At 47.6% G+C, this 27,941-nt stretch overlaps 1 protein-coding gene across 1 annotated transcript in view; it reads left to right on the forward strand.

Annotated features, from left to right (window-relative positions):
- Window positions 1–27,941, forward strand: part of SRGAP3 (SLIT-ROBO Rho GTPase activating protein 3) — a 127,099-nt gene that overhangs the window by 17,411 nt on the left and 81,747 nt on the right. The window contains exon 3 of the mRNA XM_040628128.1: window positions 8,852–9,014. Within this exon, the coding sequence (XP_040484062.1) occupies window positions 8,852–9,014 (163 nt within the window). The remainder of the gene's footprint in view (window positions 1–8,851; window positions 9,015–27,941) is intronic.

Raw genomic sequence — 27,941 nt, forward strand, 5'->3', positions numbered from 1 at the left:
GCTTCTTAGGAGGGTTTTCAAATAAATAAGTTGGGGGATCAAGAACATAAAAGGCTTTGGCAGATCATGTGTATGCATTTAGGCTTTGGAAAATAGAGTTGATGTTGTCAATATCTGAAGGCCCTCACTGGGCACTGAATCACTCACCCATCCATATGATAGATGAGGTAGTAAAGCCTCAGAGAGGTAGAGTGACAAGCCCAAGATCACACAGCCGATTAGCAGCAGAGTCAGGATCTGAACCTCTCCAACCCCCAGCACGATGGCCTCAGAATCCTTGGGAGGCAAAAAATAGGTAAATGAAGAAACCCATCCCTGGATCAGAGTTTTGTCCAGTGGCTGGAGAAGGTTTCTGCAAGTGGAGAGGGAGATGAGGGAAAGGGCTGGATTGGCCTTGAATGCCAACTGATGGAGTCAAACTTTATCCTCTGCATTACGGGCCCATTCACTCTTCAGATGGACCACAAGAAAGATGCCTGAGTGGTCACATAAACTCTCCTTGGGCTCCTGATCCACTTGAGGAAGCAGTCTATTATGAGTTGAATTGTGTCCTCCCCAAATTCACAGGTTGAAGTCCTAACCCCCAAAATCTTAGAACGTGACCTTATTTGGAAAGAGATCATCAAGTTAATGTGAGCATAAGGGTGGGTCCTAATTCAGCATGACTGGTGTCCTTATAAAAAGGGGAGAGTTGGACACAGACACACACACAGGGTAAACATCATGTGAACTCGAAGGCAGAGGTTGGGTGATATTGCTACAAACTAAGCAACACCAAAGATTGCCAGCAAACCACCAGAATCTAGAGGAGAGGCATGCAACAGGGTCTCCCTCATAGTCCCCAGAAGGAACCAACCTGCTGACTCCTCGATCTCAGACTTGTAGCCTCCCAACCGTGAGACAGCACAGGTCTGCTGTTTGCGCCCCCAGCGTGGTCCTTCATTACGGCAGTAGCCAGCCCAGATGCTCGCCCTGTTCGTCAAGGCCCCAGCTCGCACTCCCTCTCCAGCCTTGTCTCCACCCCTGGTCGCCTCCTCTCTGCCTTCTGGCCACACACACCTTCCCTCAGTTTTCCATGGTAACCGTGCACACTGAGCCTTCACACTTACTGCTGGGAATGCTCTCCCTTACCCCTGGGTTATGCTGAAACCCGTCCATCCTTCTGGTTCCAGCTTATCCTTCTGGATACTTTTCATCTCTTCAGCCTACCATGTGCCCAGTCCTGCCTGGCACCAGAGGAACAGTGGTGAACATAATGGATAGAAGCCTGAGAGAAGTCAAAGACCAGAAACAGAACGTAAATGAACAGGACAGATCTTAGGAATGCTAGTGTGGTAATGACAATAAATGGGGTTTTGTGCTAGAGACCAGGGAGCCACTGAGAGATGGGAAGGCCTCATGCCGGAGAAATATCTCACCTGAAGTCTCAGTGACAGGAAGGACCCGCATGGTCAACTGATGCTCCCACTTCTACCTTCCTGGGGGTGAGGTAACCCCCATTATAGACCCTTGAGGTTTTCAAAGCCCCTACCACTGATGCAATTTTCTATTTATTTATGTGATTATTTGATTATCACCTGAGGCCCCCACTGGGCTGTACACTCCACAAAGCAGAAAGCGTGACTTATTTTGCTTACCACTGCCTGGCACAAAAGACGACGCTCAGTTAATATTTGTGGAATTACTGAATCATGCTGCAAGCAAAGGTGACGAATTCCAAATCCTGTTTGGGGCAGCTTAGGTAGAAAGAAGTTACCCACACTTTTTGGGACCTGGAACTAATTGAGGAAGCTCTTTTCACGGGCAGCTTTGCTGGCAGCCTGCTGAGCAAGACCCAAGGGCGCACTGGAGGAGAGCAGGAAGCCAGAGGCAGGGATTTGTCATCTTGGGGGTGGTGTCAGCTGCACGAGCTTGCCTGTCTCCTGGAGGAACCACAGTCCCAGCGCAGTGGATTTGGATTCATCTGCAGCGTGGGGCTCTGCAAGGCCTGGAAATAGGTTCTGTTTGCTAAGCGGAATTTTCCTGCCCCCAGCCGAGAAGCCGGAGAAGCTGGCTCATTGCTAATTTCATTTCCCCAGCTCCCCAGCTTGGCAAGGCCTTGCTCCTCTAGCTGCAGTCTCTTGGAGCTTCATACCCAGCTCCCCTAGCCAAAGAAAGAAAGCTTTGACTCACCAGAAATTTTCATTGCTGTTTTCTGGCCAAAAAAAAAAAAAAAAAAAAAAAAAGAAAGAAAAAAGAAAAGAAAAAGAAAAAAAGTAGATACACATATATGTGTGGAAGTTCTCACATCGTGCCTTAGCTCAGCAGCTTCTGCCTGCTGCACAGACACTGGGAGGCAAGATGGGCAAAGCAGAACGGCTGCTCAGGATGTGCCTTAGAGGGGAGAGCGCCGGCCAGGTTCACTGTGACATCTTCCAGAAGTGTGGCCGCAACAGGCCGAAATGGCTGCTGGCATGGAGAGCTGGGTCTCAGGTCGAAGGGGTCCTGTTTTCAAAAGGGACAAGTAACCTCCTGAGAAAGGAAGGTTGGTGTCCAGCTCCGCCCTGTGTGGTTTGGGTGCTTCCTCCTGCAGTCCCGGTACAATGCAGATGGTCAGTGCGATGGTCATCGATGCACCGGCTGGAGCCCTCGACCCCCTGCACCTGTCCCTCCCTTCCCCGACTTTGCTTCCCGGGCTCCAGCCACATTGGCCTTTATCCAGTTCCTTAAATGCACCAAACTCCCCTGAGTTCCTTAAATGCACTGAACTGCCATGAGCCTTTACCCATTCTGTTCCCTCTGCCTGGGCCCCTCTCCCCTGAGCCCCATCCCCCTACACTTTCCCCCTACACACTCTTCTTTGGAGCCTAGCCTAAAGACTCCTTCCTCAGGGATTCCTTCAGGGACCCCCAGGCTAGGTCCCCTTGTTATGGGCTCTCATGGCACCATGCTGTGTCTTCTCTAGCACTTTCTGCAGTTGTAACCTGACACACATTTGCAGGATTCCTTGAGGGGTATCTGTCTCTCCCACTAAACTATAAACTCCATGGAGGCAGGAACTGTGTCTGTTGTGCTCAAAATTATGTCCCTAGGGTCTAGTCCACATGAAATATTCAATAAAGATGTATTGAATGGATGAACTGCTGAATGAATGACGACCATGGAGCTGTTTTCTGATGTTTAATCCCAAGGCTAATGGTACAGTTTAAGTAGCCAGGCCACAGGGGTTAAGTGACCTCCATAAAGTCACATAGGCAGTGTGGTGGACACCGGTGAACACCCACCCTCAAGTCTAGGCATCTTTCTCTTTTGCCATGCTGGGTCCCATCTGTGGCTCTTGCTGCTGCTTTCTGATACAGTGAGAGCCTGGTACCATTTTGTCCAAGACCACAAGTGGCAGCTTTCCATGGAGTGGTCAGCTCTGGCCCCTGCCCCTGGCTGTGGACAGCCCTGTTTACCCCAGCCTTTTAGTCTACAAATGAACTGCTCCACACCAAGGGAGCCAGGGCTGGGAGAAGGTGAGCGGAGCAGAACAAGCAGTCTTCCACACTGGGATAGAGGAAGATGGGCCCGCTGGTTGGATGGCAGGCCTGGGCAGCATCTCTGCAGAGAAGGAAGGGCTGGCTCATTATCCCCATCCTAGGTAACTGGGGCGGGGGGCGGGGGGAAGAGCACAGCCCTACCCCATCCCTCCAGCTGCAGCCTGGCCAGGCCTCCCAAAGATTTGCCTCTTCTGCCACGTGGTCATGCACATTTGTAGAGTTCCATGTCATTCTATGGTTTCAAATACCATCCGAGTGCTTGCTGCTAGCTTCCCCATTTGTTTCCTTAGCCCAGATATCACCATCTGGGTGTTCCAGAAGCCCTTTAGACTTGTTATGTTCAAACAGAGCTCATCTCCTTCCCTTCCTACATTACCACTGCCCTGCTCTCCCTCAGCTTAGCAGATGCCACCCCTGCTCTCCCAGATGCCCAACCCAGGAAACTCGGGAGTCATCATGGACGTCTCTTCCTCCCTCCTCACCCCCATCCCAAACCCCATCAGTTCAGTCTCCAGGCCCAGTATGTTCACTACCTCGGTATTTCTTGAATCCCTCAACTTCTCTCTTGGCCCCTTTGAGCCTGTCCTCCACAGAGTAGTCAAAGCAAGAGTCTGCAAATGCAATTTTACCCTTTCACTCCCCTGATCTAGACTTTTTGATGGCTCCCCACTGACTTGAGAACAAAGCTCAAACTCTCTAATGAGACTTATAAAGGCTCTTGGCTATGTGGCTTCTTCCTAATTTCCAACCTCATTTGTCTCTCCCACCTACACCCCAGAATACCATACTCTAGCCCCCACCCCCCACTATGTTCTATTTATCCACATAGTCTCTCCGGCCTCCCTCTGGGCCTTTGTTCACCATACTTCTCCATCTAGAAAGCTCTGCCCTTTCAAACTCTATTGCAGCCTTTATTTCTCAGTCTAGAAGTGCTTCCTCTGGGAAGCCATCCACCACCTCACCACCAAATGTGGGCAAGGAGGCCCTCCTCTGCTCCACAGCTCCTTCTCATCACTACGTTCAGGAGGCTGTGTCATCGTCTTCTGTTCCCTTGTGTGTCCCCCTCACTTGAGTGAGCAGAAGGCATGTGGGAGCAGGGTCTCGCCTGCTGTGGTCCCTGCTGCATGCTCAGTGCCTTGCTGTGCCCGGTATGCGTGCGCTCGCTCACACACACAGGCACGCAGGGTTGCACGTGCGCGGACACACACACACACACACACACACACACACACACACACACAGAGTGAGTGAGTGAAGCCTGAGAGAACCAAGGCCCCCATCTTCCCAGCAGCTGCTCACTCTAGCTTGATGAGTCCTTGGTTGCTTTCAGGTTACATTGCCCCCTTGCCTCCGTGCCCCTGCCTCCCTGCAGAATTCCCGTCTGAGACTGCTCAGATTGCCTCCTGCCTACAGCTTCTGATAAGGAAAGTGCCGTCCTTTTTGTCTTTCTCTTACCGAGTCTCTCTGACCAGGTGACCTAATTTAATGGTCCCTAAGCCATCCCAGCACTTCTGTACCCTTTCAAGATCACTCGTCTTCTTTCTCCCCCACCTGAAATTCACCTTCTGGCTGTGACTTCCATAAATTTTGTACATTTAATTCCCCGATGCTGTTCAATTCTTGCATCCCAGACTGAGCTAAGCCCCTGAAGTAATTTAAGTAACAGCTCAATTATCTCATCTTTCCTTTAATCTTTCCATGTCTATCAGCACCTGGGAAGCAGTGAAAAATGGGATGTGCAAAGTGTTTTCTGTCCAAGCCTGCTTCTCCCTTGCAGTTCTTATCTCAGTCTGTGTCATCAGCATCCACCCAGTTGCCCGAGATCCAAAGCTTGGAATCACTATCCACTCCTCCCTCCTCCTCCTTCCTTTCTATTTCTAGGAGGTCTCCAAGATAGTCTGCTCTTCTGTTGAGGTATCTCTCAAGTCCAGCCTTCTCTGGCCACACTGCCACCCACCCAAGCCCTCATCATCTCTCTTCTCCTGGACTAAACAAGTCCTGACTGGTCCTCCCTCCAGCCCCATGCCTTTGCCTATACCCATCCATCCTCCCATCCACTCATCCATCTATCAGTCCACTCATCCATCCACCCATCTACTCATTCACCTACCCACCCACCCATCTACCCATCTACCCATTCACCTACCCATCCATCCACTCACCCCTCCACCCATCCATCTACCCGTTAATGCCTCCACTCACCTATCTATCCACCCATCCCTCCACTTACTCATCCATCCATCCATCCATCCATCCATCCATCCATCCATCCTGCAATCTGCCCTCAGTGACCTAAACACAGATTGGTTAGATCATACCTCTGCTTAAGTAACTTTCATGATTCTCACTGTCCATAGCAGGCATTCTTAGCCCTGGCTGCACATTAGAATCTTACAGAAAATGTTTTAAAAAATACCAGTACTAAGGCTCTACACCTAGAGATTTTTATTTAATTGGTCTTGGATGGGGCCTGGGTCTTGGTGTTTTCTTAAAGCTCCTCAGGTGATTCTACTGTGCAATCCAGGTAGAGAACCATGTGCCTTAGAGAATAAATTCCAAGCTCATTAGCCTGGCATTCATTGCCTCCTACAATCAAGCCCTTAATCTGTCTCTCCAGCCTCATGTCCTACCAGTCTTCCCTTAACATATTTGAAATTCTAGCTCTACTGAGCTATTATCTATCTTTTATCCCTGGTGCCCTCTGTCTACAATTCTCTCTCTGTCTCTGCCCCTCTGGCTGTTTGGAAAACTCCTACCCATTCTTCAAGACCCAGCACAAATGTGTACTTTTCTCATGGGTCTTTCTTCCATAGTATCTACTATGAGTCAGGCACATTGCTGGGTGTTGGATGTGGTGCCTGGAACACAACAGTCCCTCCTCTGAAAGAACTTACAGGAGGGTGAGGGGTGGGGATGGAAACTCCTTAAGGCAAATGTTCTCAAACCTGAGTGTGTTAGAACACCCAGAGGGCTGATTAGAACATGGATGCTTGGGCCTACCGCTAGGGTTTCTTATTAAATGGCCTGGGGTGGCCCTGAGAACTTGCATTTCCAACAAGTTCTCAACTGATGCCAATGTTGCTGGTCCGGGTACCACAGTTTGAGGACCCACGCCTTAGCATGCAGTCACAGGCATGTTCTCTGCAGAGGTGTCATTGAAGGTGAGACTGAGAGGAAGAGAAGGAGGCAGTCATGAGAAGGGCTGGGGTTTGTGGATTCCAGATGGAGGGAACAGCATGCGTGAGGGCCCCAGGCGGGAGGGAACCTGTCACATAGGAAAGGGGCCCGTGTACCCGGGATGTGGAGAGCACAGGAGGAGAGCAGTGCCTTTTCCAACTTTTCAAGCAGAACCGACGCTCTGCATGTGTCTCTATTATAGCACGTTATCACCTTCCACTGTAATCCTTTCTTCTGTCTCAGCCACTTGGGAGGAAGCCCCTCTGGCGCATTGGTGTCACTGTCACTCACAGCCCACCCGAGACCTGACAGAGGAAGTGCTGAAGGATTTGGGCAGGGTGGTTGGATTTTTGTGTTCTAGCCTTTTCTCTAGGCTATAAGCAAGTAGGAATTTGTTCATTTTTTTCTATGGTGGCCTGTCCCTTCCCTTTTCTTTAGGCATTTCCCACCATAACCATCCTCTAAACCAAATTCCCTTCTCCCCAGTTCCTGCTTCCTAGATAGATTTTTAGCTCATTTGGTGATAGCAAGAAAATTCCTGTAAGTCAGGAGGCCCCCCCTTAACCTGTCCTTCCCAAGCTCAGGAGTTGGGGTGGGGGGTGGGACATAGGGGTGCTACGGGTGCCTAGAGGCTGTCAGGGCTGCACCCCCCAGTATATCCCTTTGGCTGTGGGAGGATGATGTGGTCATAGTGAGAGTCAGCAGAATCCCCTTCCTCAAAAACACCGCTAGTGGGTGGCTGATCGCATCCATGGTCAGCCCTCGGAGGTGGCCCACCCTGAGGGTGTGAGGGGAGCAATGCGGGTCTGGGGGGAGCTTTGGAGACCACCACCCTCAGGAGATCCTCTCTTCCACATCCTGCCTCTCCGCCATCTCCTTCCCATCCTGGGAAGCGGTGTGAGGGAAGAATCAGGCAAAAACACAGCACATTACCACATGTGGCAATGTGAGATTATGGGTTTGATCTTGGTTTCTAATTATCTTTCCCTCTTTCTTCCTGGAGAATAGAATGTATATGCCCTTTACTGAGGATAACAGAGGGGCCTTTGGGAAAGCATAGACAAGAGAGGGATAGTCCCCCATTTCATTTTTCAGAAACATCCATTTCTTAAGCCTTGGGAAAGTGTGGTAGGTAGCTCTGTGACTCTCAGACTTTAGTGTGAATCAGAATCCCTTAGAGGGCAGTGTGCCTGGGTGGCTCAGTTGTTAGGCGTCTGCCTTTGGCTCAGGTCATGATGCAGGGTCCTGGGATCGAGCCCCACATCAGGCTGCCTGCTCAGCGGGAAGCCTACTTCTCCCTCTCCCACTCCCGCTGCTGGTGTTACCTCTCTCGCTGTGTCTCTCTCTGTCCGATAAATAAATAAAATCTTTAAAAAAAAAAAAAAAAGAATCCCTTAGAGGGCATAGAGAACCCAGACTGCCACCTCTAGAGTTCCTGATTTAGCAGGTCTGGAGTGGGGCTTGAGAATCTGCATTTCCAACAAGGTTCCAGGTGATGTTGCTGATGGTCTGAGGACCACACTTTGAGAACCCCTGTTTTAGCATAACACCCATCTTAGAGGATGCTAAGAATCTATCAGTTGTTACAGGAGAAAGGTTTATTTATCTTCTATGTACTTTACCCAAGCATCCCATTTGGGAAGATGGGTTAACATCCTCCCAAATACAGAACCTGAAACCGTCCAAGCCCCCAGCTCCATCGAGAGACAAAGATGTGTTTCCAAGAGGCCAAGAGACAGAAGCTGGCCCTGGGAGAGAACAAAGAGGTTGGGAGAGGCAGGGAAGGGAAAAGGAGGAATCCACTTTTTGTGTTTCCACTGCATAGTTTTAGAGCTAATACGAGTATTTCAAACATGATTGGTTGAGTATTTCTGAGCCCCAAGGAAGGCAGCTTCTGCCCAGAAAGGAGCGATGCACATAGCAGATGCCACATGCTGGAGGAGAGGAGAATGGGATAGGCCTTAGAGCCAAAAGACCTGGCTTTGGCCCCAGCACTGCTCTGGGACCTTGGGGGGATCGCTTCACTACCTGTAAATGTGTTCTAATGAAACTGAGCTTGAAGGGGCCCGGTGAGCTACGGTGGATGACAATGCAGAGCACTGTGTGGTTGCCAGGTCCAGTGAAGCCAACCTGACCTGCCTTGGTTTCCACAGGAAGGACCAGTACCTCCTCTCGCCCGTGAACTGTTGGTATCTGGTCCTGCATCAGACCAGGCGGGAGAGTCGAGATCATGCCACCCTCAATGACATCTTCATGAACAATGTCATTGTCCGCCTCTCACAGATCAGTGAGGATGTCATCAGACTCTTCAAAAAGGTGAGCAAGGGGGCCACTCCACCTGCTCAGATATCTCTGCCCCAGGCTGACCATGACAAAATGGCCAGCCAGGGTGAGATATGGTTTGGGGCCATGGGATCGGGAGGGCAGGTGTGTTGAAGGGTGCAAGGGGCTGAGGGCTGGATGTGGTGTCCCAGACCCTGAGTCTGAATCCTTGATATGGCTGGTGGCCTTAGCCACTTCAGCCACCACCTGCGTAAAAATAAAAATCTCTGCATGGTTGGCAAGTACCACATGTTCATTCTAGGACATTTGGAAAAATGGACATGAGCACACACACAAAAATTAAAATCACTGGGAATGTTATCATTGCAATAATCACTTTGGTGCCATAGGGATGTCTTTATACATACATAGGCAAATACAATTTCTGTTAAGTTTTCATATGTATACATTTTCCAGTATACATTTCCTGAATGAGATGAGATTGCATATATGATTTTACTGTCTGCTTATGTTACCTAATAAATTATATAACACAGTATTACAAGATTTTCCCATGTCAGTAAGTTTATTTCTGTACCATTTTTAATGATTCCATAGTATTTCATGATACAGCTTACCCTAATTTATTTAACCAATCTTTTATTGTTGAACACTCGAGTTATTTCCATTATTTTACTCTTCTAAGTAACGCTGAGGTGAGCTTCTTTGTATATATACTTTTATCACATTCACTACTATTATCCTGTGATTGTTTTCTGCATCAGGAATTTTTGGGTCAAAAGTTTGCCTATTTTTAAGGCTTTTAACAAAATGCTTGGTTGCTTTCAGAAGGTTTTACCCATATGAACTCCCAGAAGTCAAGTGTGCAGGGAGCAGTCACTTGTATGTGAGGTCTCTGTGTCCCAAGCCCCTTGCACAGTGCCTGGCAAACAGTAGATGCTGTGGACATGTGTAGTGTGAACCCACCACCTCTACGGACTTCAGTTTCCCGCTCTGTAAAACAGGCTAGTCCTCTAGCCTCTGTGCGTCTCATCTTCTGTGTCGATCAAAAGGAGTTAAGTTCCCACTTAAGTGGGAAGCCAGGGGCAGTGTGAGGGTTAAAGGAAACAGTGCACCTGTGAAGAAGGGGAAGGTATTATCGAGGGAGTGGCTCAGGGTGTGGTCTCTGGGTCCCGAGTTCTTAAATTTCTGGTTTCATGATCCTGGTTCCATCATTTATCAGCTGTGTGTCTTTGTGCGTTGTTACTTTAACTCTGTGCCTTGGTCTCTTCATTTGTGAGATGGGGATAAAAAAAACCCACAGGGCAGTGAGGAGGGTTAAGAGGGTGTTGACCCCAAGTAAGGCACAGAGAGTAGGTGTTCAGGAAAGTTGGCCGCCATTGTACCAACGAGTCCGTAAGAGTGTTACTGCTGAAGTTATCGCGCTCGTCTGTTCTTGCCAGGCGCCAGTTTCGGGGATTAGGGGATCCGGGATTGCTAGAAGCATGGGGAAGAGGACAACTGGATTTGAAATGTAATAATCTGTCTGTGGTCTGTGTTTGGATTGTCCGCTTGGAGGATGACTTCTACAGTGGAACTGCGATCACAGGCTCATTCCCTCCCACCACGCAATATGCGCTGGCCCCTCCTGGGGCTGTGTCTATGAAACGTCGTCCAAGTTGAATATCTGTGTAAGCAAATATAATTAGGAAGGTAAATACAGGGCAATAAAGAAAAAAACCCATGGTGCTTTGCAAAGCCAGGCCGAGGTGATTCCGATCACTCGCTCTTGTCCCAAGCCCCCGCCTTCTGCTGTCACATCTTTTTCCTGGGTGGGAAGCAACTCGCAGAGAAAGGGTCATCAGGGCTGTTAGGAAATGAAGGGTCTTTTTCCTGACTGAGCCCTGGGACAAGTGAGATAAATCTTTTCAGTTCTCATTTAGGCTGACAGCAGCGTCACTGGTGATGGAGGTTAACAGGGTAGAAAATAATGAAAAAAGGTCGACAGCTGAGCTTCTGGCTGCCTTGTTACCAGGCCACGGCCGGTGGAACAAAGGAAGCGACCTGGCCCCTGTGGGCCGGGAGAGAGCTGAGGACAGGCCTGGCTGACTGATTTAGCCCAGTGCCGGCCCTTTGTGTCACATCAGTTATAGATAATCTCGGCACGGAGGCTGCACTCCTTCTGTATAATAGATCCTGCAGACCTTGGAACAACAGGGAGGCCAGCCCCTGGTCAGACTGGTGGGGGGGATCGTCAGTCACCCCATTCTACAAATGAGGAGGTCCAGCCTGCAAACCTGCAGGAGAACCCAGACTTGTCCACTTTGGGCCTGTGGTCATCACCAGCAGGAGGCAGCATGGCCGGGCTTTGAGAGTTTGTTCCAGAACCACCCCTCACTGACTCATGAACCTGGGCAAGTCTCCGAGCCTCGGCATTCGCATCTGAGAGATGGAGGCGGTGACAGTGCCTACTTCAGGAGGCTGCTTGGAAGAGCCGAGGTAGGCCAAGTGTCCAGCACACGCCTGGCATCCAGCAGGCACTCATCATTAAATGGCAGCCCACTCGTGACCCTGAAGAATGGAGCACCCTCCCCATTCCTGAGCTGGGTCCTAGCACTCGGGTGGGTGTTCCTTCACCATCCCACCAAGTCCTGCTGTACCCATGCACCTGCAGGAGGTGGGAGTAGCTTCCAGGCCAGGTGTCCTTCCTGCTTGGGTCTGGGGCAGCGGCTCTGCCTGCCAGCTTCTCCCTGACTCAGGACACTCTGACTTAATAACCTCCCTCCTCATGATTCTCCAGTTCCGCTTTCACAGTGAAGTCTCTTCTGGCAACTAGAGGCAGCACTTCAAGTTCCGCAAACTATCCCAGGATTCCTGTGGGCATGTGGACGAATGCATGTGGCTGGCCCTTACTTTAAGTGTCAGATAAAGATCTGTCATAGCAAAAGGATCTGGCTGAGATCCTAGTGATCAGGGCTTTTCTGGTGGCCAAAAACAGAAACCCAGCTCAGCTGGCTTGAAGGAGGAAAGGGACTTACCAGTTCCCCAGAGCCAAGTCTGGCTTCAGGTGTGGGGGCTTCAGGGGCACAAAAGAACTTCATTCTCTCTGCAACTCTGCTCCAATTTTCTCTGTTTTCTAACATTTTTCTTGGTGTGGGGTGAAGGGCTCTCTCATAATCTCTCTCTCCATGTGATGACCACATGGTCCCCTGCAGCTCCGGGCTCACATCGCACCTGCTTCAAGTCCCGTGGAGAGTGAGAGCACCCTTCTCCCAGTATGGAGTCTTCTGGGCTCAGCATGGGTCATTCGAGCGCTCCTGAAGCTGCAGGGAGATGCAGTGCTCTGACTGATCAGGCCTGGAAACAACCCCACCCCTGAGGCCGGGTGTGCATTCAACTCTACCCAACCCATGGAGTCCTCTTACAAGAAGAAGGGAGAAGGCCTCCTGGATGGCTCAGTCAGTTAGGCATTCCACTCTTGATTTCAACTCAGGTCATGATCTCAGGGTTGTGAGATCGAGCCCTGCATTGGGCTCTGCTTAAGATTCTCTCTTTCCCTCTGCCCCTACCCCTCCCTCCATCCCCCCTGCTTGCTCTTGCTCTCACTCTGTCTCCCTCTCTTTAAAAAAAAAAGAAGGGAGAAATAAAGCAATAGATGTCCACTAGGCCTCTGTTCTGGTCCCTTTATCATCCCCTGTAGTTGTTCTCCCGCCGCTAGATGTCCCACATAAAGGGTCTTCGTTACCTCTCAGGATGGCTCATTCCATCTGGACAATCACGATCAATAGAAAATTCTCCCCAGTGTTGAGATGAAATCTCAGTGTTTACACTCATGGTCCTGGTCACATCCACGAGGGCCACACAGATCAATCCACATGAAAACTTATCAATTGCTCTTGGACAGAAATCATGATCCCCCAGCCAGGTCTTCCCCACCTCTGGGTAAATATTCCAGGTCCTTCAGTTTTCCCCTGTGATTTGGCTTTGTTCCCCCCCCCCCCCCCACCTAGGTCATGCCCCAGGCTTTCCCAGCCTGCACAAGTTAGCACTCAGAACCATTCAGAATACTCCAGGAGGATCTGACCAGCGAAGAGTAGAGCAGGGTTCTCTAGCCACATTATTTCTAATAATGAAATCTATGCAGGCATTTGCCTTTTTGACCTTAGTCTCATCACATGGTTGGCTCCCTCTGAGCTCCCTGCTTGAATCCCCAGGTATTTTCATGCCAAGTGTTTTTTTTTAATCTATCTTACAAGTTCTGCACTTGTGTTTCTTTATATTTGGTCTTTTAAAACTTCATTTTATTAGATTCTGGTCAAATGGGACCAGTGTTTTTATTTAAGTGATTTTTCAAGCAGCAATAGGGTAACTCTTCCAAGAGGTCCTAATTCCTCCTCTGTGGGGAAAGCCTGTTTTATAGTTTCTCCATGTCTCCCTCTGTATTACCTTCTGCTGTGTGTCAATTCTTTAACCCCATGTTTGATTCTTCTTCACCTTCTTAGTGGAGGGGTGGGAAGTGGGTCAGAGGGTTGAGGATGAGTTCACAGTGGGTGACTTTTGATTTGGGCATTGAAGGATGAATAGGAGTCTGCCAAGTGGGGAAAGGAGGTTCGGAGTTCAGTGTTCGGAGAAAGTCAAGAGCACAGTGGTAGAGTATATCATGATGGAAGTCCAAGGCAACTCAGAAGGGAGGCTGCAAAATGGCAAGCTTCAGCTGAATTTGGTTCGTAAGGATAATCTCTGTGGCCCTCACTATGTTAAGAAAAATTAAACCAATATTTAAAAATTGTGGGGTTTCACATAAAAATTAGGACTTTGTGTTTCTCTTCAAAAATAAGAGCCTCCGAGGGGCATCTGGGTGGCTCAGTTGGTTAAGCATCCGACTCTTGATTTCTACTCAGGTCATGATCTCAGGGTCATGAGATCAAGCCCCACTTTGGGCTCCATGCTCAGCAGGGAGTCTATTGGAGATTCTCCCTCTCCCTCTCCCTCTCTCTCTTCCTCTCCCTCCCTCTGCTCTTCACCTCCCCGAGCGTGCTCTCTCTCTCTCTCTTTCAAGTAATAAATAAATAAATCCTTAAAAAGAAGCTTTGCCAATATCAGATCCACACAGGTCCATACTTGGTTAGCTGGAACTGAGTAGCTGCTAGCCCCTTTAGGCAGGCCACACTGTCCCCACCATCCCAGGGTCCCTGCTGTTGTCTAGTGTAGCACGCCTGCTTGGCTCCTTTATTTTGCCTCCCTGGCCCTTTGTGCATTTGAATTTGTGGCCTCATTTTTAAGCATGATCCACCAGTGGTTCACAAATTCTAGCATCAGAAACACCACCTGGAGGTCTTGTTAAACAGACTGCTAGGCCCTCTCCGCCAGTGTCTGATTCAGGAGAGTGGAGAGAGGCCCGAGAATCTGCATTTCTCACAAGCCCCTGGTGATGCTGCTGTGGTCTGGGGACCACACATGGAGAATGACTTACCTCCTTGTTTTACAGGTGAGGAAACTGAGGCCTACCTCTGGTAAGTACAGTGTGTGGCCCCAAAGGCAGGTTTTCCACTCCAGCTCCTGTACGGAATCCACTAACCCCTGCAGAGCCCCGGTGGGGAGGGTCCATCTGCACCCTGCCTGCTCTCCCTTCCTGCCCCTTCGGTGTCTGAGACAGGGCATGGGAGCCCATTCATTCCATTTTCAGTCTCAGCCTCCTCAACAATAGCCATCCATTATTCCATGCTCTGATGCCTGCCGAATTTAATTACTTGCCTAGCCGTGAAGTGAATTTGATTGTTGGAAACCGCGGTGTTCTGGAGGAAGCACTAATGAGGAAAGACTCTTAGCAGAGACGAGAAGGCATCTGGGGGGCTTGTGTTTGAAAGCAGCCATTCACTGTGTGGCAATAGGTCTTGGTCTTCAGTGAGCTTTTTCGTTCCCGCCTCGAAGATGTCCGTCGCATTTCATAAATAAATCAGGGCTTTTGTGTCCAATAATTGCCTTGCTTTGTAACCAAGATCAAAAGAACCCATGGCCTTGGATTCAAAGCCAAGTTTGTTTTTTATTTCTTGATTGCAGGAGAGAGTGAGGGTTTGCATGCTGGCAGGTCCAGCTAGGAGGCCTGCATGGAGAGAGAGAGTGAAGTGGGCAAGCTGCCAAGGGAATGAGAAACCTTCAGCCAATCTCCACTGGCTCCCAGGGAGATGAAGTTGGGAAGACTCACTGTGCTAGTAGAGCCTGCTGAACTGGTCACCATCAGGCATTCCCGACTCATTCAATAAACATATATTAGTGCTATCATGACAGTAGGTAAACAATAATTATAGAAAGCAAACAGTGAGTGCTTACTGTGTGCTGGGCTCTGGGCTAAGCATTCCATAGATATTTAATTCTTAAAGCCTAAGTGCAAGATGCTGTCATCATCCCATTTTACAGATGAGGGAACTGATGCTGATAAAGGTGAGCTGGGATTTGAGTCTGGATGTGTCTGACTGGAGCCCATGCTTGGTGGTAGACAGTTGCTAAAGAAGACAGAGAGATGAGTCAGACACAGTGCCCTTTCAGGGAGTTCACACTGCAGAATGGAAGCAAAGATACAGGTGTGTAGCTGTGGTTAGAATACAGCAGAGAGGGACATGGGTTCAGAGGGAGGAACACTTCAAATCTGGGCTGGGGGTTGGGGCTCGGGGAAGGTTTAATGTTGCGGATGCAGCATTTGAAGTGAGTCTTGAAGGATTAGGATTTATTCCATTGTGGGTTCCCCAGGAAGCTGACTGAGAGTGCTTATAATGCAGGAGTATATTAGCAAGTACTCTTGGGGGTCCCCACCTGCAAAAGGAAAGGAAGGAAAGCAGGAGTCAGTGAATGGAGAAGTTGGGCTATGGTGCAGTCACAACTAAAGCCTCAGTTGACTTCTTGGGGGAGCTCCAAAGCTGAGGTGGCCCTTCTGAGTTCTCTTGAGTAGGGGTGAGGAGGCTGGGCCTTTATACCCTCTTATTGCTCCCAGAAGGGCACGTGGTCTTGGGCAGATACCCCTTTAGCTAAGGCAGTTCCAAAGAGGGACAACAGCTGGGGTGTCTGCCAACAGCACTCCTCACAGCTAGGGACCTAAGTACTCTGATCCTGAAAGGGACCTGGGTTGCACATCACAGTGTCCCCACAGATATGCAGGGATTTGAGAAAAGTCAGACCCAGGAATTCAGACCAGAGAAAAGGCTGATGGACAGACATGTCTGGGTCCTGCATCATGAACAGGTAGGTTGGTGTTGCTGTTCGATGCAGTGTTTAGGGCTACAGACACTTTGGCTCAGTCCCTGTTCTGCCACTTTCTGGCCATGTGAGCTCAGCCTAATCTCTTGGTCTTCTGAGTTTTGTTATTTTCAAGATGAAGCTAATAATAACCTTCTTCATGGGGTTGTTATAGGATTGAATGAAGATGATATAAAACCACTACTTGGTTTTTAGGAATCAATAAATATTAGCTATTATTAAGATGGTTATTGGGAAATGGGATAGACTGGTGATGGGTAGTAAGGAGGGCACATATTGCATGGTGCACTGGGTGTTATACACAACTAATGAATCATCGAGCCTTACATCGAAAACCGGGGATGTACTGTATGGTGACTAACATAATATAATAAAAAATCATTATTAATAAAAAAAAAAGATGGTTATTGGGATTTTGAGAGAGAACATAGTGAGACTTAAGTTTGAAGATAGAATGAAGGAATATTTTATTCACAGCAAACAGGTTAAACAAAGGGACAGAAATAAGAAAATATGCTCAGGAAGCCACTCACTGATTAGTTCTAAATGGTGGTGGCCTTGTCTCTTCTTTTATAACCTCTCATTTCTTTTTCTTGCCTTATTATATTGGCTAGGACCTCCATCTAGTTCAGTATGAAGGGAAATGGGAGAGAAGTGGTGTTCTTGCCTTTTATTTAAAAAGTTTTTTTAAGATTTATTTATTTATTTGAGAGAGAGAGAGCACATGAGCAAGTGTGGGGAGGGGCAAAAGGAGGGAGAAAATCCTGAAGCAGACTCCCTGATGGGTGCTAAGCCTAATGTGGGGCTCAATCCTAGGACCCTGAGATCATGTCCCAAGCCTAAATCAAGAGTAGGGCACTTAACCAACTGAGCCACCCAGGTGCCCAAGTATTCTTGACTTTTAAAAGGCATGCTTCTATCTCTTCACCATTTAAGACAAAAACTCTTAGCAAATAGGAATAAATGGGAACATCCTTAGCCTGTTAAGGGTATTTACCAAAAGCCAACCGCAAATATCATACTTCCTGCTGAAGAGAATTCAGTAAGATGGCTGGTTACAGAAATTAATAATGTTCCTCTGTGTCAGCTATGTCCAATTAGAAAATGCAATATAAAAAGTGCATACATCAGAAAACAAGAATGATTGAAAATTAATGCCATTAATGCTACAAATTAGCTGCATCCTAGAAGTTTTGATGAGTGATGCTTTCATGATCATGTAGATATAAATATTTCATAATTTCCATGGCAACTTCTTCTTTGACCCATTATTTATTCAGAATTATGTTTATTTTAGTTCCAAAGGTTTTTTTTTTAAAGCTTTGTACTTGCTTTTACTTTCTAACTTTATCTCAGCGTGATAAGAAAATAAGATCTGTAGGTTATTTTTTAAATTTTTGTTGAAGCATTTGCCTTATCAGATATTGAGACTTCCTCTAAAGTGATAGTCAGGAAAATAGTAGGTACTAGAGCAGTACTAGGTCAGCTAACTAATGGGAGAGCGGAACCTTTTGCAAATGAGGGCAAAGTAGGTGACAGTGGTACATTATGGATTGGTCAGGGAGAGGGTAGACTATTTAGAAATAGAGTGGATTCCACTGGTTGTCGTTTTGGGGGTTATTTTTAGGAAATGATTTTACACATACACACACACATGTTTTTTTATATAGAAAAATAAGACTTCTATCTTAGTTCACAAAAATATATTCTAGAAAGATTAAAGCACTAAAGGTAAAAAGCAGAACTTTGAAACTATGGAAGAAAATGTAGGAGGTTATATTTAAAACCTTGGTGGTAGGAAAAGAAATATAAAAAGGAATGTTTCTTCTGCATAAAGGAAACATAAAAAAGCACAAACTGTAAAGAAAAATACTGATAAATGCCATTATATAAAAATAAAAAAATCTTCCTGCAACAACAGATAAGTAAAGAGAAAACAAAATGAGACACAGTTTGACTCCCATTAGACTGGTAGGACAGTCCTAAGTGCTGACAAGAATGTGGAGCAACAGGGGCTCTCATAACCTCCTAGTAAACATGCAAATTGGAAAACAATTGGGCAGTACCTAGCAACAGTGAAGGGAGAGGCATATACCCTATGACCGATCAGTTCCACCTCTAAGTATAATCTATAAAAATATTCTAACATCTCTCTCTCTCACACACACACACACGCTGTATGAGGATGTTTGCTACAATAGTGTTTATAGTAAAGAAACAAAGAAAAATCACCTAAATGTCCATCGCGAAGGGGATGGCTAAATAAGCTATAGATAGTCATATAATGGAATAGCATACAGTCCTGAAGATGAAGGAATTACATCTATATGTATCAATGTGGATAAAACTGGAAAATGCAATGCTGGGTGAAAAAAGCGAGGTGAGCTATGATGTTTTTAAACAAGTTAAAACAGAAAGTAATAGTTCATATTGTTTATACTGTTAGACACCTGTGTGACCTGAAGCCATGCAAAGGTGGGCTGTGTAAGAGGACACACTAGCTGCAGAGTAGCAGTGAGGAATAAGGGAGAAAGGAAGGGGACAAAGAACGCTCCAGTTGTATCTGAATATTGTAACATTTTGCTTTCTAAGAGTAGTTTTGAAGCCAAAATGGAAGAATCCAATTTGGATGGCATGTTCATGAGCATTTGTTATTCTTCTCTCTACTCTTCTGTAGGTTTTAAAATATTGGAGAACTGAAATTAAGGGGGCGGGGAGGAAAGGCCAGTTGGAGACAGATGAAGGAAGCCCTTGGATGTCAGGATGAGAAGTTGGGCTTTATTTTCTACACACTGGAAAACCACTGAAGGTTCTTGCATAGGGGATGACATAATCAGAGCCAAGTTTAAGGATGATTAATTTGGTGTATCTGATGGCTTTGAAAGAGAGACGCTGGACCCAAGGAGAGCAGTTATGTTATTACACACGCACACTGATACACAGATTGGTGGTGAAGGGTAGCAGGGGCCTGGATCAGGGAGGGTAATATGGGAATACAGAGGAAGGAAGGGATGGATGGGCAAGTAGAGGGGTGGATGGGTAGGCTCATGGGTGGATTGATAGATGGATGAGGAGTTGGGTGGATAAGTAGATTGGTGGATGGGTGAATGGGTGCAAAGGTGGTGCATAGATGGGTAGAGACATTTCTTTTCCAAAGATTTTATTTATTTCTTTATTAGAGAGACAGCACAAGTGGGGGCGGGGAGCAGAGGGAGAGGGACAAGCTGACTCTGCCTGGAGTACAGAGCCTCCCGCAGGGCTTGATGCCATGACCCTGAGATCACAATCTGAGCCAAAGTCAAGAGTTGGATGCTTAACTGACTAAACCACCCAGGCGCCCCGGGTACAAACATTTTTGAAGTGCCAACGCAATCCTCATGACATCTTGTTCACAGACAATGCAAATGAAATAGAAGATCAGATGATGAAATGACAAGGAAGTGAAAGTGATGTCTTGGGTCAGGGATGCAGCAGTAATAAGCGATTAATAATGTTTGAATCCAACGAATAAGCCTGACAACATTTGTATTCACCTTGTAGGTCATGTAGAGAGGGGAAAAAACAGCTCAAAACTCAGTGGTTTCGGGTTTTCATAGGTACTGGTTTTTTAGGAAGATAGCTTTTTAGGAAGATAGCCCAGGACACAGGCTCCCCTTCTTTCACTCCAAATTTTTCTCTCCTCATCTGTAAGAGATTCATGGCCAAAAAAAAAAAAAAAAAAAAAGTAGGCTGACATCAGGGACATAGTCCAGAAAGAGTACTCCTGAATATACTCTGCTTCCACAGAGACTTAGGCCAGCATTCCACCCCATCTCCTTCTGCCTTGACCTGGAGGCCAGGGGGAGGGGAGGGACTTGATCACAGATAACAGAAGATTCTGTGAAATGGCACTGGGCACTGTGTGTTATCTGATATTTATGAAGATCCAAAGCAGAGCCTTGTAAATGTCAGTGTGCCTTTTATACTAAAGGCAGAGGAGTATCCATGTTTTATAATTATTTTGGAATGTTTGGGGGAAAAAATTCTAAAGGCTCAGAGAGTGCTAACTCTCCCATTGGAGGCAGCAGTATGGAATGCTTGAGGGAATCACGTCTACCAGCTCTTGGGCAAATGACTCACTCTCCCTGAGCTCCTGTGTCCTAATCTCTAAAGGGGGGGGGGTGGTAGTTTAATGATTGTGCCTCCCGTAGAGGGCTGATATTAGGCTTAAGTGAGATGTCAGCTGTAAAGCTGGTGTCATTGGGCCTGGTACATGCTGCGAGATCAATGAACAATAGGTATTGTTATTGTCATTATCTATACTGACAAGTATTAGTAGTAGTAATAGTCCTAAGCATTATTATTAACAATGATAATAAATATTATTAATAATAATATTTAGTATTACTAGTAGAGATCCAGAAACTCCTAGCCTGTCAGGTCACTTGTTTGTAGTCATTCCAAGGTATGCTTGGACTTCCTCAGACCTGTTATTGTAAGAATGGAAGCCCTCAGTGCAAACAGCATCCCAGAGAGATGCTGGGAATGATTACAGGGGGAGGACAGTGATATTGCCGGCCTCCGGGGTATGCATCGCTGGGGCCCACCACTGCCAAGAACCTCTGATGAGTGGTCCCCAGGCCTTCCTGCTTCCTGCAGTCTCATCCCAGCCCCAGCAACAGGGGAAGAGTCAGGGCTCCAGTGTGCATTCCAGACTCTTGCGTAGACATGCAGATGACAGCATTTAGAGCTGCAGCACCAGGAGACATAGACTAGTGTGGGAGGGGGAAGAAAAGCAGGGAGGTGTCCAGGAGCAGGGAAGAGACGACAATGGAGGAGAGGGGAAGAGTAATGAGGGTTCAGATGGAAGATGGAGCAGAGACTAGGTTACGGATGATGTTTGGGGACAAGGGGCCGTGATGTGGCAGAATGCCCACAGCCCAGTTATTGGCAAGCTAGGACACAGCTGGGAGAAACAGCCAGCTAGCTGTCCAAACTGCTGTTTCCAGGGATAAGCTGACCTTCCAGGACAAACTAGAGAAGCTCCATCCCTCTGAGACACGCCTTTTCAGCCTTTGCTTGGGAATTAAGAGCATAATTGCTCTGGGAGATGGCCAGTGGTACATATATCATATATTTAAATAGAGAACATCTGTGGGTCTCAAGTTTTGTTATTTGCTTAGAAAACAAGCAGGAGGGTGGAAACACAGTGGGATTTAGAACTAAAGGAGAGAAAAATTTTTGTTTTATTTAGTTTTGTTTATTTGTTTACTATTGTTTGCTTGGAACCCCAGAACTAGGAAAACTATGAACTGTCCCCAAAGATTGCCCAACATGAGAACATCTAGCCGAGCAAAGAGAGATAAACCTTGCTGGAACAGCCCTGCCCGGTAGAAGGGAGGCCCTGTGGATAAGTGAGAGTTGAGGAAGCCTCCACCTCACTCCTGACTTTAACATTTTCTTGAGGACTGTTTAGAATGGTCTCCTTTTAGACAAGTGGAGGGAGTCTTGTCATTAAACCCCAACATTTTAGGATGCTATTTTTTTTCTAGACTTGAGCACTGGAAATGACCCGCCTATTGGTTTGCTTTTTAAAAATAGAAATTGGGATGCCTGGGTGGCTCAGTTGGTTAGGAGACTGCCTTCGGCTCAGGTCATGATCCCAGCCAGGGTCCTGGGATCAAGTCCCGCATCAGGCTCCTTGCTCACTGAGGAGCTTGCTTCTCCCTCTGCCTGCTGCTTCCCCTGCTTGTGCTCTCCCCCCCGACAAATAAATAAAATGTTAAAAAAACAAATAAAAATAGAACTTCTCAAATACAGCTCATAAAGTCCCAGTACCTATAATATAGGACCCCAAAAGCATGATTAGCCCTGCATTGAAAAATAAATCAATCACCCATGGCAAGGTTTTCACAGAGCAAAGAAATTGATTTCACTCAGGAACTATTGTGTTAAAAAAAATTTTGCCAGCTGATCCCACGTTGACACGAACGTGTGGGTTTTTTGGAAAAAAATTAGAGAGATTCAACGATGACCACCTTTTACTCCCTTCCTATTGCTTCTGCATATTAGCTCACAAACAGGCATTTATAGAGCTCTTCTGTATGCAAGTCTTTGTGATCAAAACTACAGGAAGCCACAGTCCCAGCCTTTAAGGAGCTTATGCTGTGGTTGGAATTGGTCCTTTTGCAACAAAGCTTGTGCTTGGTGGAGGGTTTTCAGGTGGCTGTCTTGCTCTGTGGGCATTCTGGTATATTCAGACTGACACAAGCACAGATTATATCAGTATTCTTTCACATCAGCAAAAATGACAATTTATTGGATCCTTTAAACTGAAAGTTCAGAGGTAGAGTCTTGTTTAGGCTTCACTAGATCTAGACACAAATCCTGTTGTCAAGGCCTCAACTTTCCTCATGGTGGGCAAGATGGCTGCAGACAAGCCCAAGACTCCTGACATCCTAGCTTAGCAACCCCAGAGGAGCGAGGATCTGAGAGTGTGGTTGTTAGAAAGCTCCTGGGGAAGATTCTCGTTGGCTCGGCCTGGAATACATTTCTGTCTCTGACCCAGTCACTAGACACAAGGTGCTGGAGCACTTGGTCACACTGGGTCCCAGGACTGATGGACCATCCTGTATGACAATGTTAAGCAGGGGTCAGTCCCACCATATCTCATCTCCCGTTATCAGAAGGAGAAAGGGAGAAGTGAAAGGTGGTCATCATGGCTCATTTTTTTCTAGCAGGGCAGGTGGGCCAAGAAGGACCAAGCTAAGGAGAACTGGGTCTGCCTGCAAGTGGGAATGAGGGCCAGGGATGTAGATTCCTGCACAGACGGTGGGAAAGTGCATTGGACAGGCAGGTGGTGTCCTGCCAGAGGGCACACCCTCCTTTGTATCTTCTTTGTGTCCTGGACTCATTGCTCTCACAGCATTGCAATGGCTTCTTTCATCTGTGTGCCTGCATCTCATGCTAAGCCCTGCAGAAGCAGGCCACAGGAAGGCATGACAAGTGCCATCTCTGGAGTCTGCGACTGCTTAGCTGTGTAACCCAGGGCAAGTTGCTCCACCCTTCTGATCCTCCAGCCCTTGTCTATCAAGTGGGCATAATAATAATACCTACCTTCAAGGTTTCATTACATAATGTATGGAAGGGTCCTTGGACAGTATTCAGCACATGGAAAGTACTTCATAAATGCTAGCTGCAGTTGATAAAGCAGGGACTGTATCTCTTTCAGCTTTGGGTCTTTAGTACCTAGTTGAGGCTGGTATCTAATAAGTATTCAGTAAAAGCTTATGTAGATTGAACTGAAGCCAGGTGAGGAGTTGGCCACAGAGGTACAAGAGGAGGTAGTGCAGGCAGGAGGACAGGTACGGGGGCTCTGAGAACTCACAGCAGGCAGTGGTGTCAGGGGCCATGGGGGAGCCAGGAAGTTGGGTCTCGGGAGCCAGACTCTTCAGTGGCTCTCAAGTGTCAGGATAGGAGCAGGGCACTTGTTAAAAAGGCCCTCTCCCAGGTCCATCTTAGCACATCTGGGATTGCCGTCCTTGATGGGTGCCAGGGGATTCAGAGGGCCGCCCTCTGAGAGACCCTACAGACCCCACTGGTTTCTAGGTCACAAACTCAGATGCCTCCATGGGCCAGTGAGTGACGTGGACGGGTGAAGGGAGATGCTGGGCACCGTGGCCAACCAGAGAGCACAAGCCTCACCTAGAGGGGAGCCATACTCCAAGTAGGGACTTGGTATTGCCAGGTCTTCTAGTTTTTCAAGAGAAGCTGAAAATCAAGACTTGTAAAGGGAATTTCCTGATTTTTTAGATGCTGAAGAAACAAGTCAGATTTTTGAAAACACCGAAAGGCCAAATAAAACATGTCTGTAGGCCAGAGAAGAGCTGCCACTTGGAGTCCTTGGTCTAGAGCTGTGGTTCTCACCCAGGGTGGTTTTGCACCCCAGGGAACATTTGGCTGCATCTGAGATCATTTTCTTTGTCCCAGCTTGGGGTTGGGGTGGGGAATGCTACTGGCATCTAGTGGTTAGAGGCCCAGGATGCTGCTAACCTCCCTTCAATGCACATGCCACCGCTCCCACTGCAGAGTTATGTGGCCAGAAAGGAAGTTGAACTGGCATGAGTTGTGGACAGAAGAAAAAGGCAGGGCTGGAGATACCTGCCACCTGATTTTTACAGACTTATTTGGGTCAGAGAGACAGGGCTCTGCCCTTCAACCCTGAGGAGCCCCGGCTGCTGTGGCTGGGCCCTGTTTGGTCAGGTAGAATTTTCTACAGTGTGCACATTTCCTGTAGAAAAGCAGCCTGCCACCCCCAACCTCTACAGGCATGAAAGTCATGCTAGAAATGCAGGCAATGAGTGCTAATACATTGCCACTTGGGTCCCCAAGGGCTGGGTGTGATGGTCTGTTATATGTTATCAGGGTTTTGGCCTCCTGTTCCTGGTGGAATGTTTGGTTTGGGCTCCTCATTCAGTAGTTTCTGGAAGCGTAGTTGAGAGTATTTCCCTTCCCAACCATAACAAAATAAAATGTCCCTGAGTTCTGTGCAGTCCAGTAACGATTTGCTGAGGGCTCGCTCTGTGGCCAGCCCGTGCGTGGTGCTGCAGGGCGGGTAGGCAGGGACTCAGGCGGGTTCCCTCTGGAGACTTACCATCCCTCGGAGAAAACACAAGAACCAGACCTGCAGCCCTCCTCCTGCGGTCCACCCACCGCACAGCGGTGTCTTCATCTGTCTCAAGCACCGTTCTGGTCACTATTCTCTCCCACTCAGAAACCTTCTGTGGCTCCCAGCTCCACTCTAAATGAAGCCTGCACTCCATTAGCCTTGGTGATCTGACCCAGCCTCCATTTCAAGCTTACTTTCTGCTATTGTGTTGCTGTGAGCCTCTCTTTGCAAACCAAACTTTGCCCTAGGCCCGGTCTCTTGCCCTTACTCAGGCCGTGCACCCCGCCTAGAATGCCATCTCTGGCCATTCATGCAAAGTGAGATGGTCCTGGTGGTACTCCCCCCATCCTCTTCACCACTTCATCCCATATCACTTCATCTTTCACCCTCTATAGCTCTGTGTGTCTCCTGTCTTGTTTATGTTCTTGACACTTGACCTGCCAAACTTGGAGATTCTGAAGGGAAAAGCTAATTAAAAATTCAGCTTTATGTTTCTTTTCTGGGCAACTTGCTAGCTTTGTCTCTGGCATCCAGTGGGTGTCCACTCAGCCTGTGGTGCTGGCTCTTCATCTGTGCCTGGCCCGGTGCCAGGTGCTCCCATAAATGTCATCTCTCTGTATCTTCACAGGGACTCTGTGACACTTAGGACATCATCCTACTTTTACAGATAAAAAAACTGAGGCTAGAGGAATGTTCACTTCATTCATTCACAGACTCATTCAACAAACATATTTAATGAGCACCCACCATGCCACAGGCTCTGTGACATGCAGGGACATGGCAATGGGAAACCCAGGAAGCAGACTCTGAGACGGCCGAAATTAGTATCTAGCAGAATGGTGAGGGAGCATTCTTGGGGTGCACACCTTGGGAAGGAGCAGGGCGAAGTCAAGCCATGCTGCAGGCAGCCTTGCTAGAAATCTTGAACAGCTCTATGAGCAGTTCTAAAGGTGGAGCAACCCTTTAGAGCTGTCCCAACTGAGAGGGGAGAGGCAGACCTCTATGTCCCCCTCCCCCCACATTTGTCTTCAGCAGAACCTGTCAGTCCTTGGAGGGGATGTCACCTTGTCTACCGAGGCCATCCTTGAAGGGTGCTCTTGGCTGGGGGCAGTCGGCTGCTAGCCCTCCCAGCAGCTGGGATATCTGAGCATCTGCCATCAGAGAGAAAAATCTCTTTGTGCTCATGTGGCTTACGTTCAACTGGGGGAAACAAATGATCAATGAATTAACATGTAAACAAGCAAGATCATTATACTTCCTTTAATAAGTGCAAAGAAGGACGAAGTAGGTGCTTATTTTACACACAGGGAAGCTGAGATGTCCAAAGGTTTAATGGCTTAAAGCCCCACCTCCCATCCTGGTCTCTGGCTCCAAAATTCAGCCCTCTCTACTGTATAACCAGGCCTCTGCTAATCACATAGGACCTCAGAAGTCAAGCCTAAAGAGCTGGGTGTTGATCTTGTAGGGATTGAGGAGGCTCTGGAGGAAATAAAATACAAAATGACACTGGCACAGGCATGCAGAACTGGGGACCGGAGTTAGGGACTTAATTAAGGCACAGCTTTAGCAGTCTGGGTCCTGCAACGATGATGTGCTTGTTCTGGGACTGGTGGTCCCAGATGCTTAGGATGCTTTTGGCTGCAGGTAAAAGAAAACTGTAGCTTCAAGTCACTTAACCAGCAAAACCACAGAAGTGGAAGTTGACTGGGAGGCAGGCTCTGGGTTCAGTGGAACCAGTTTCTCAGCAGCTCATGAAGGAGCCAGATTTCTTTTGGTCTGCTACCCACGGTTGCTTCCTCTTTGGGTCCTAAAGGGCCTGCTGGTAGCAACTGGAGTGCTCGGTAGAAAAGCTAAAACCTTCCCTCAACCATCTAGGTCATTCTCTTTCATCCAGTTAAGCCACATGCTCAGCCCTGGACTAATAGTGCATACTAGAATAATCCTCCATCTCGAGTTGGGAGGGGGTCAGCTTCCGTGAAAGAACTCAGCTGGAGGAATCAATACAGAGCCAAATTCATGGCTCTTTTAAGAAGCAGAAAGGGTGCTGGGAATGGATATTGGGGAGGGAGTCAGCCTTACCTGCTACAGAGAACAAGATTGAGCAATTCGAGGGCAGGGCATAGTGACAGATCGGATTGAAGGGGAAGGACCAAAAAAAAATTTTTTTTTTTTTTTCAGAAATAACTCCGAGGTTTCCCATTGCCATGCTTGGGATGATATTATCTCATTGACCAAATTCAAGGGGATGGGGGAAATTTCAGGTTTGATTTTGGATAATTTGAGTTTGGTATGATGAGGAGACATTCGAACTGTATTGTTTTGCAATAGCCAGAGCTAAAGGTCTTTGAGCTGGGGCTCCAAGTACTTCAGGACAGAGCCCAGGAGAGGACTACCAAAATGGTGACATGGCTGCAGGTCCCTGAGAAGTACAAGCTGGAGTCAGGAGTGTGTGGGGAGCTGGCTGGGGCAGGGTCTGAGAAGGCAAGGCTGGTGGGAGTTTGAGAGGCAGGGCTCTCCTGACAGAGCTGCTTCTAAGAATTTATCAGACAGGGATCTCTGCTCATGTGCACAGTGACAGGGTACAAGGATGTTCACCACATCATTGTCTGAAATGTTAAGAGATTGGAGACAACCTAAATGTCCATTGCTATGGAGCTGTTTAATGAATTATGACACATCTGCTATATGGAACCAAGCAGCTGTTAAAAAAGGAGGATTCAGGGGCACCTGGGTGGCTCAGTCGGGGGTGCCTGGGTAGCTCAGTCATTAAGCGTCTGCCTTCGGCTCAGGTCATGATCCCAGGGTCCTGGGATGGAGCCCGGCATCGGGCTCCCTGCTCAGTGGGAAGCCTGCTTCTCCCTCTCCCACTCTGCCTGCTTGTGTTTCCTCTCTCGCTGTATCTCTCTCTGTCAAATAAATAAAATCTTAAAAAAAAAAAAAAAAAAAGGAGGATGCAGGACCTCCATGGCTGCAAAGGAAAAATCTCAAAATATGTTTAGGTGGAAAAAAGCAAGATGAAAAGATGGGTATAGAATACTTCCATTGGTGTTAAATATATATATATATATATATATATATATATA

The sequence above is a fragment of the Ursus maritimus genome, unplaced genomic scaffold, assembly GCF_017311325.1.
Source record: "Ursus maritimus isolate PB19 unplaced genomic scaffold, ASM1731132v1 scaffold_14, whole genome shotgun sequence".
In the NCBI taxonomy this organism is placed as follows: Eukaryota; Metazoa; Chordata; class Mammalia; order Carnivora; family Ursidae; genus Ursus; species Ursus maritimus.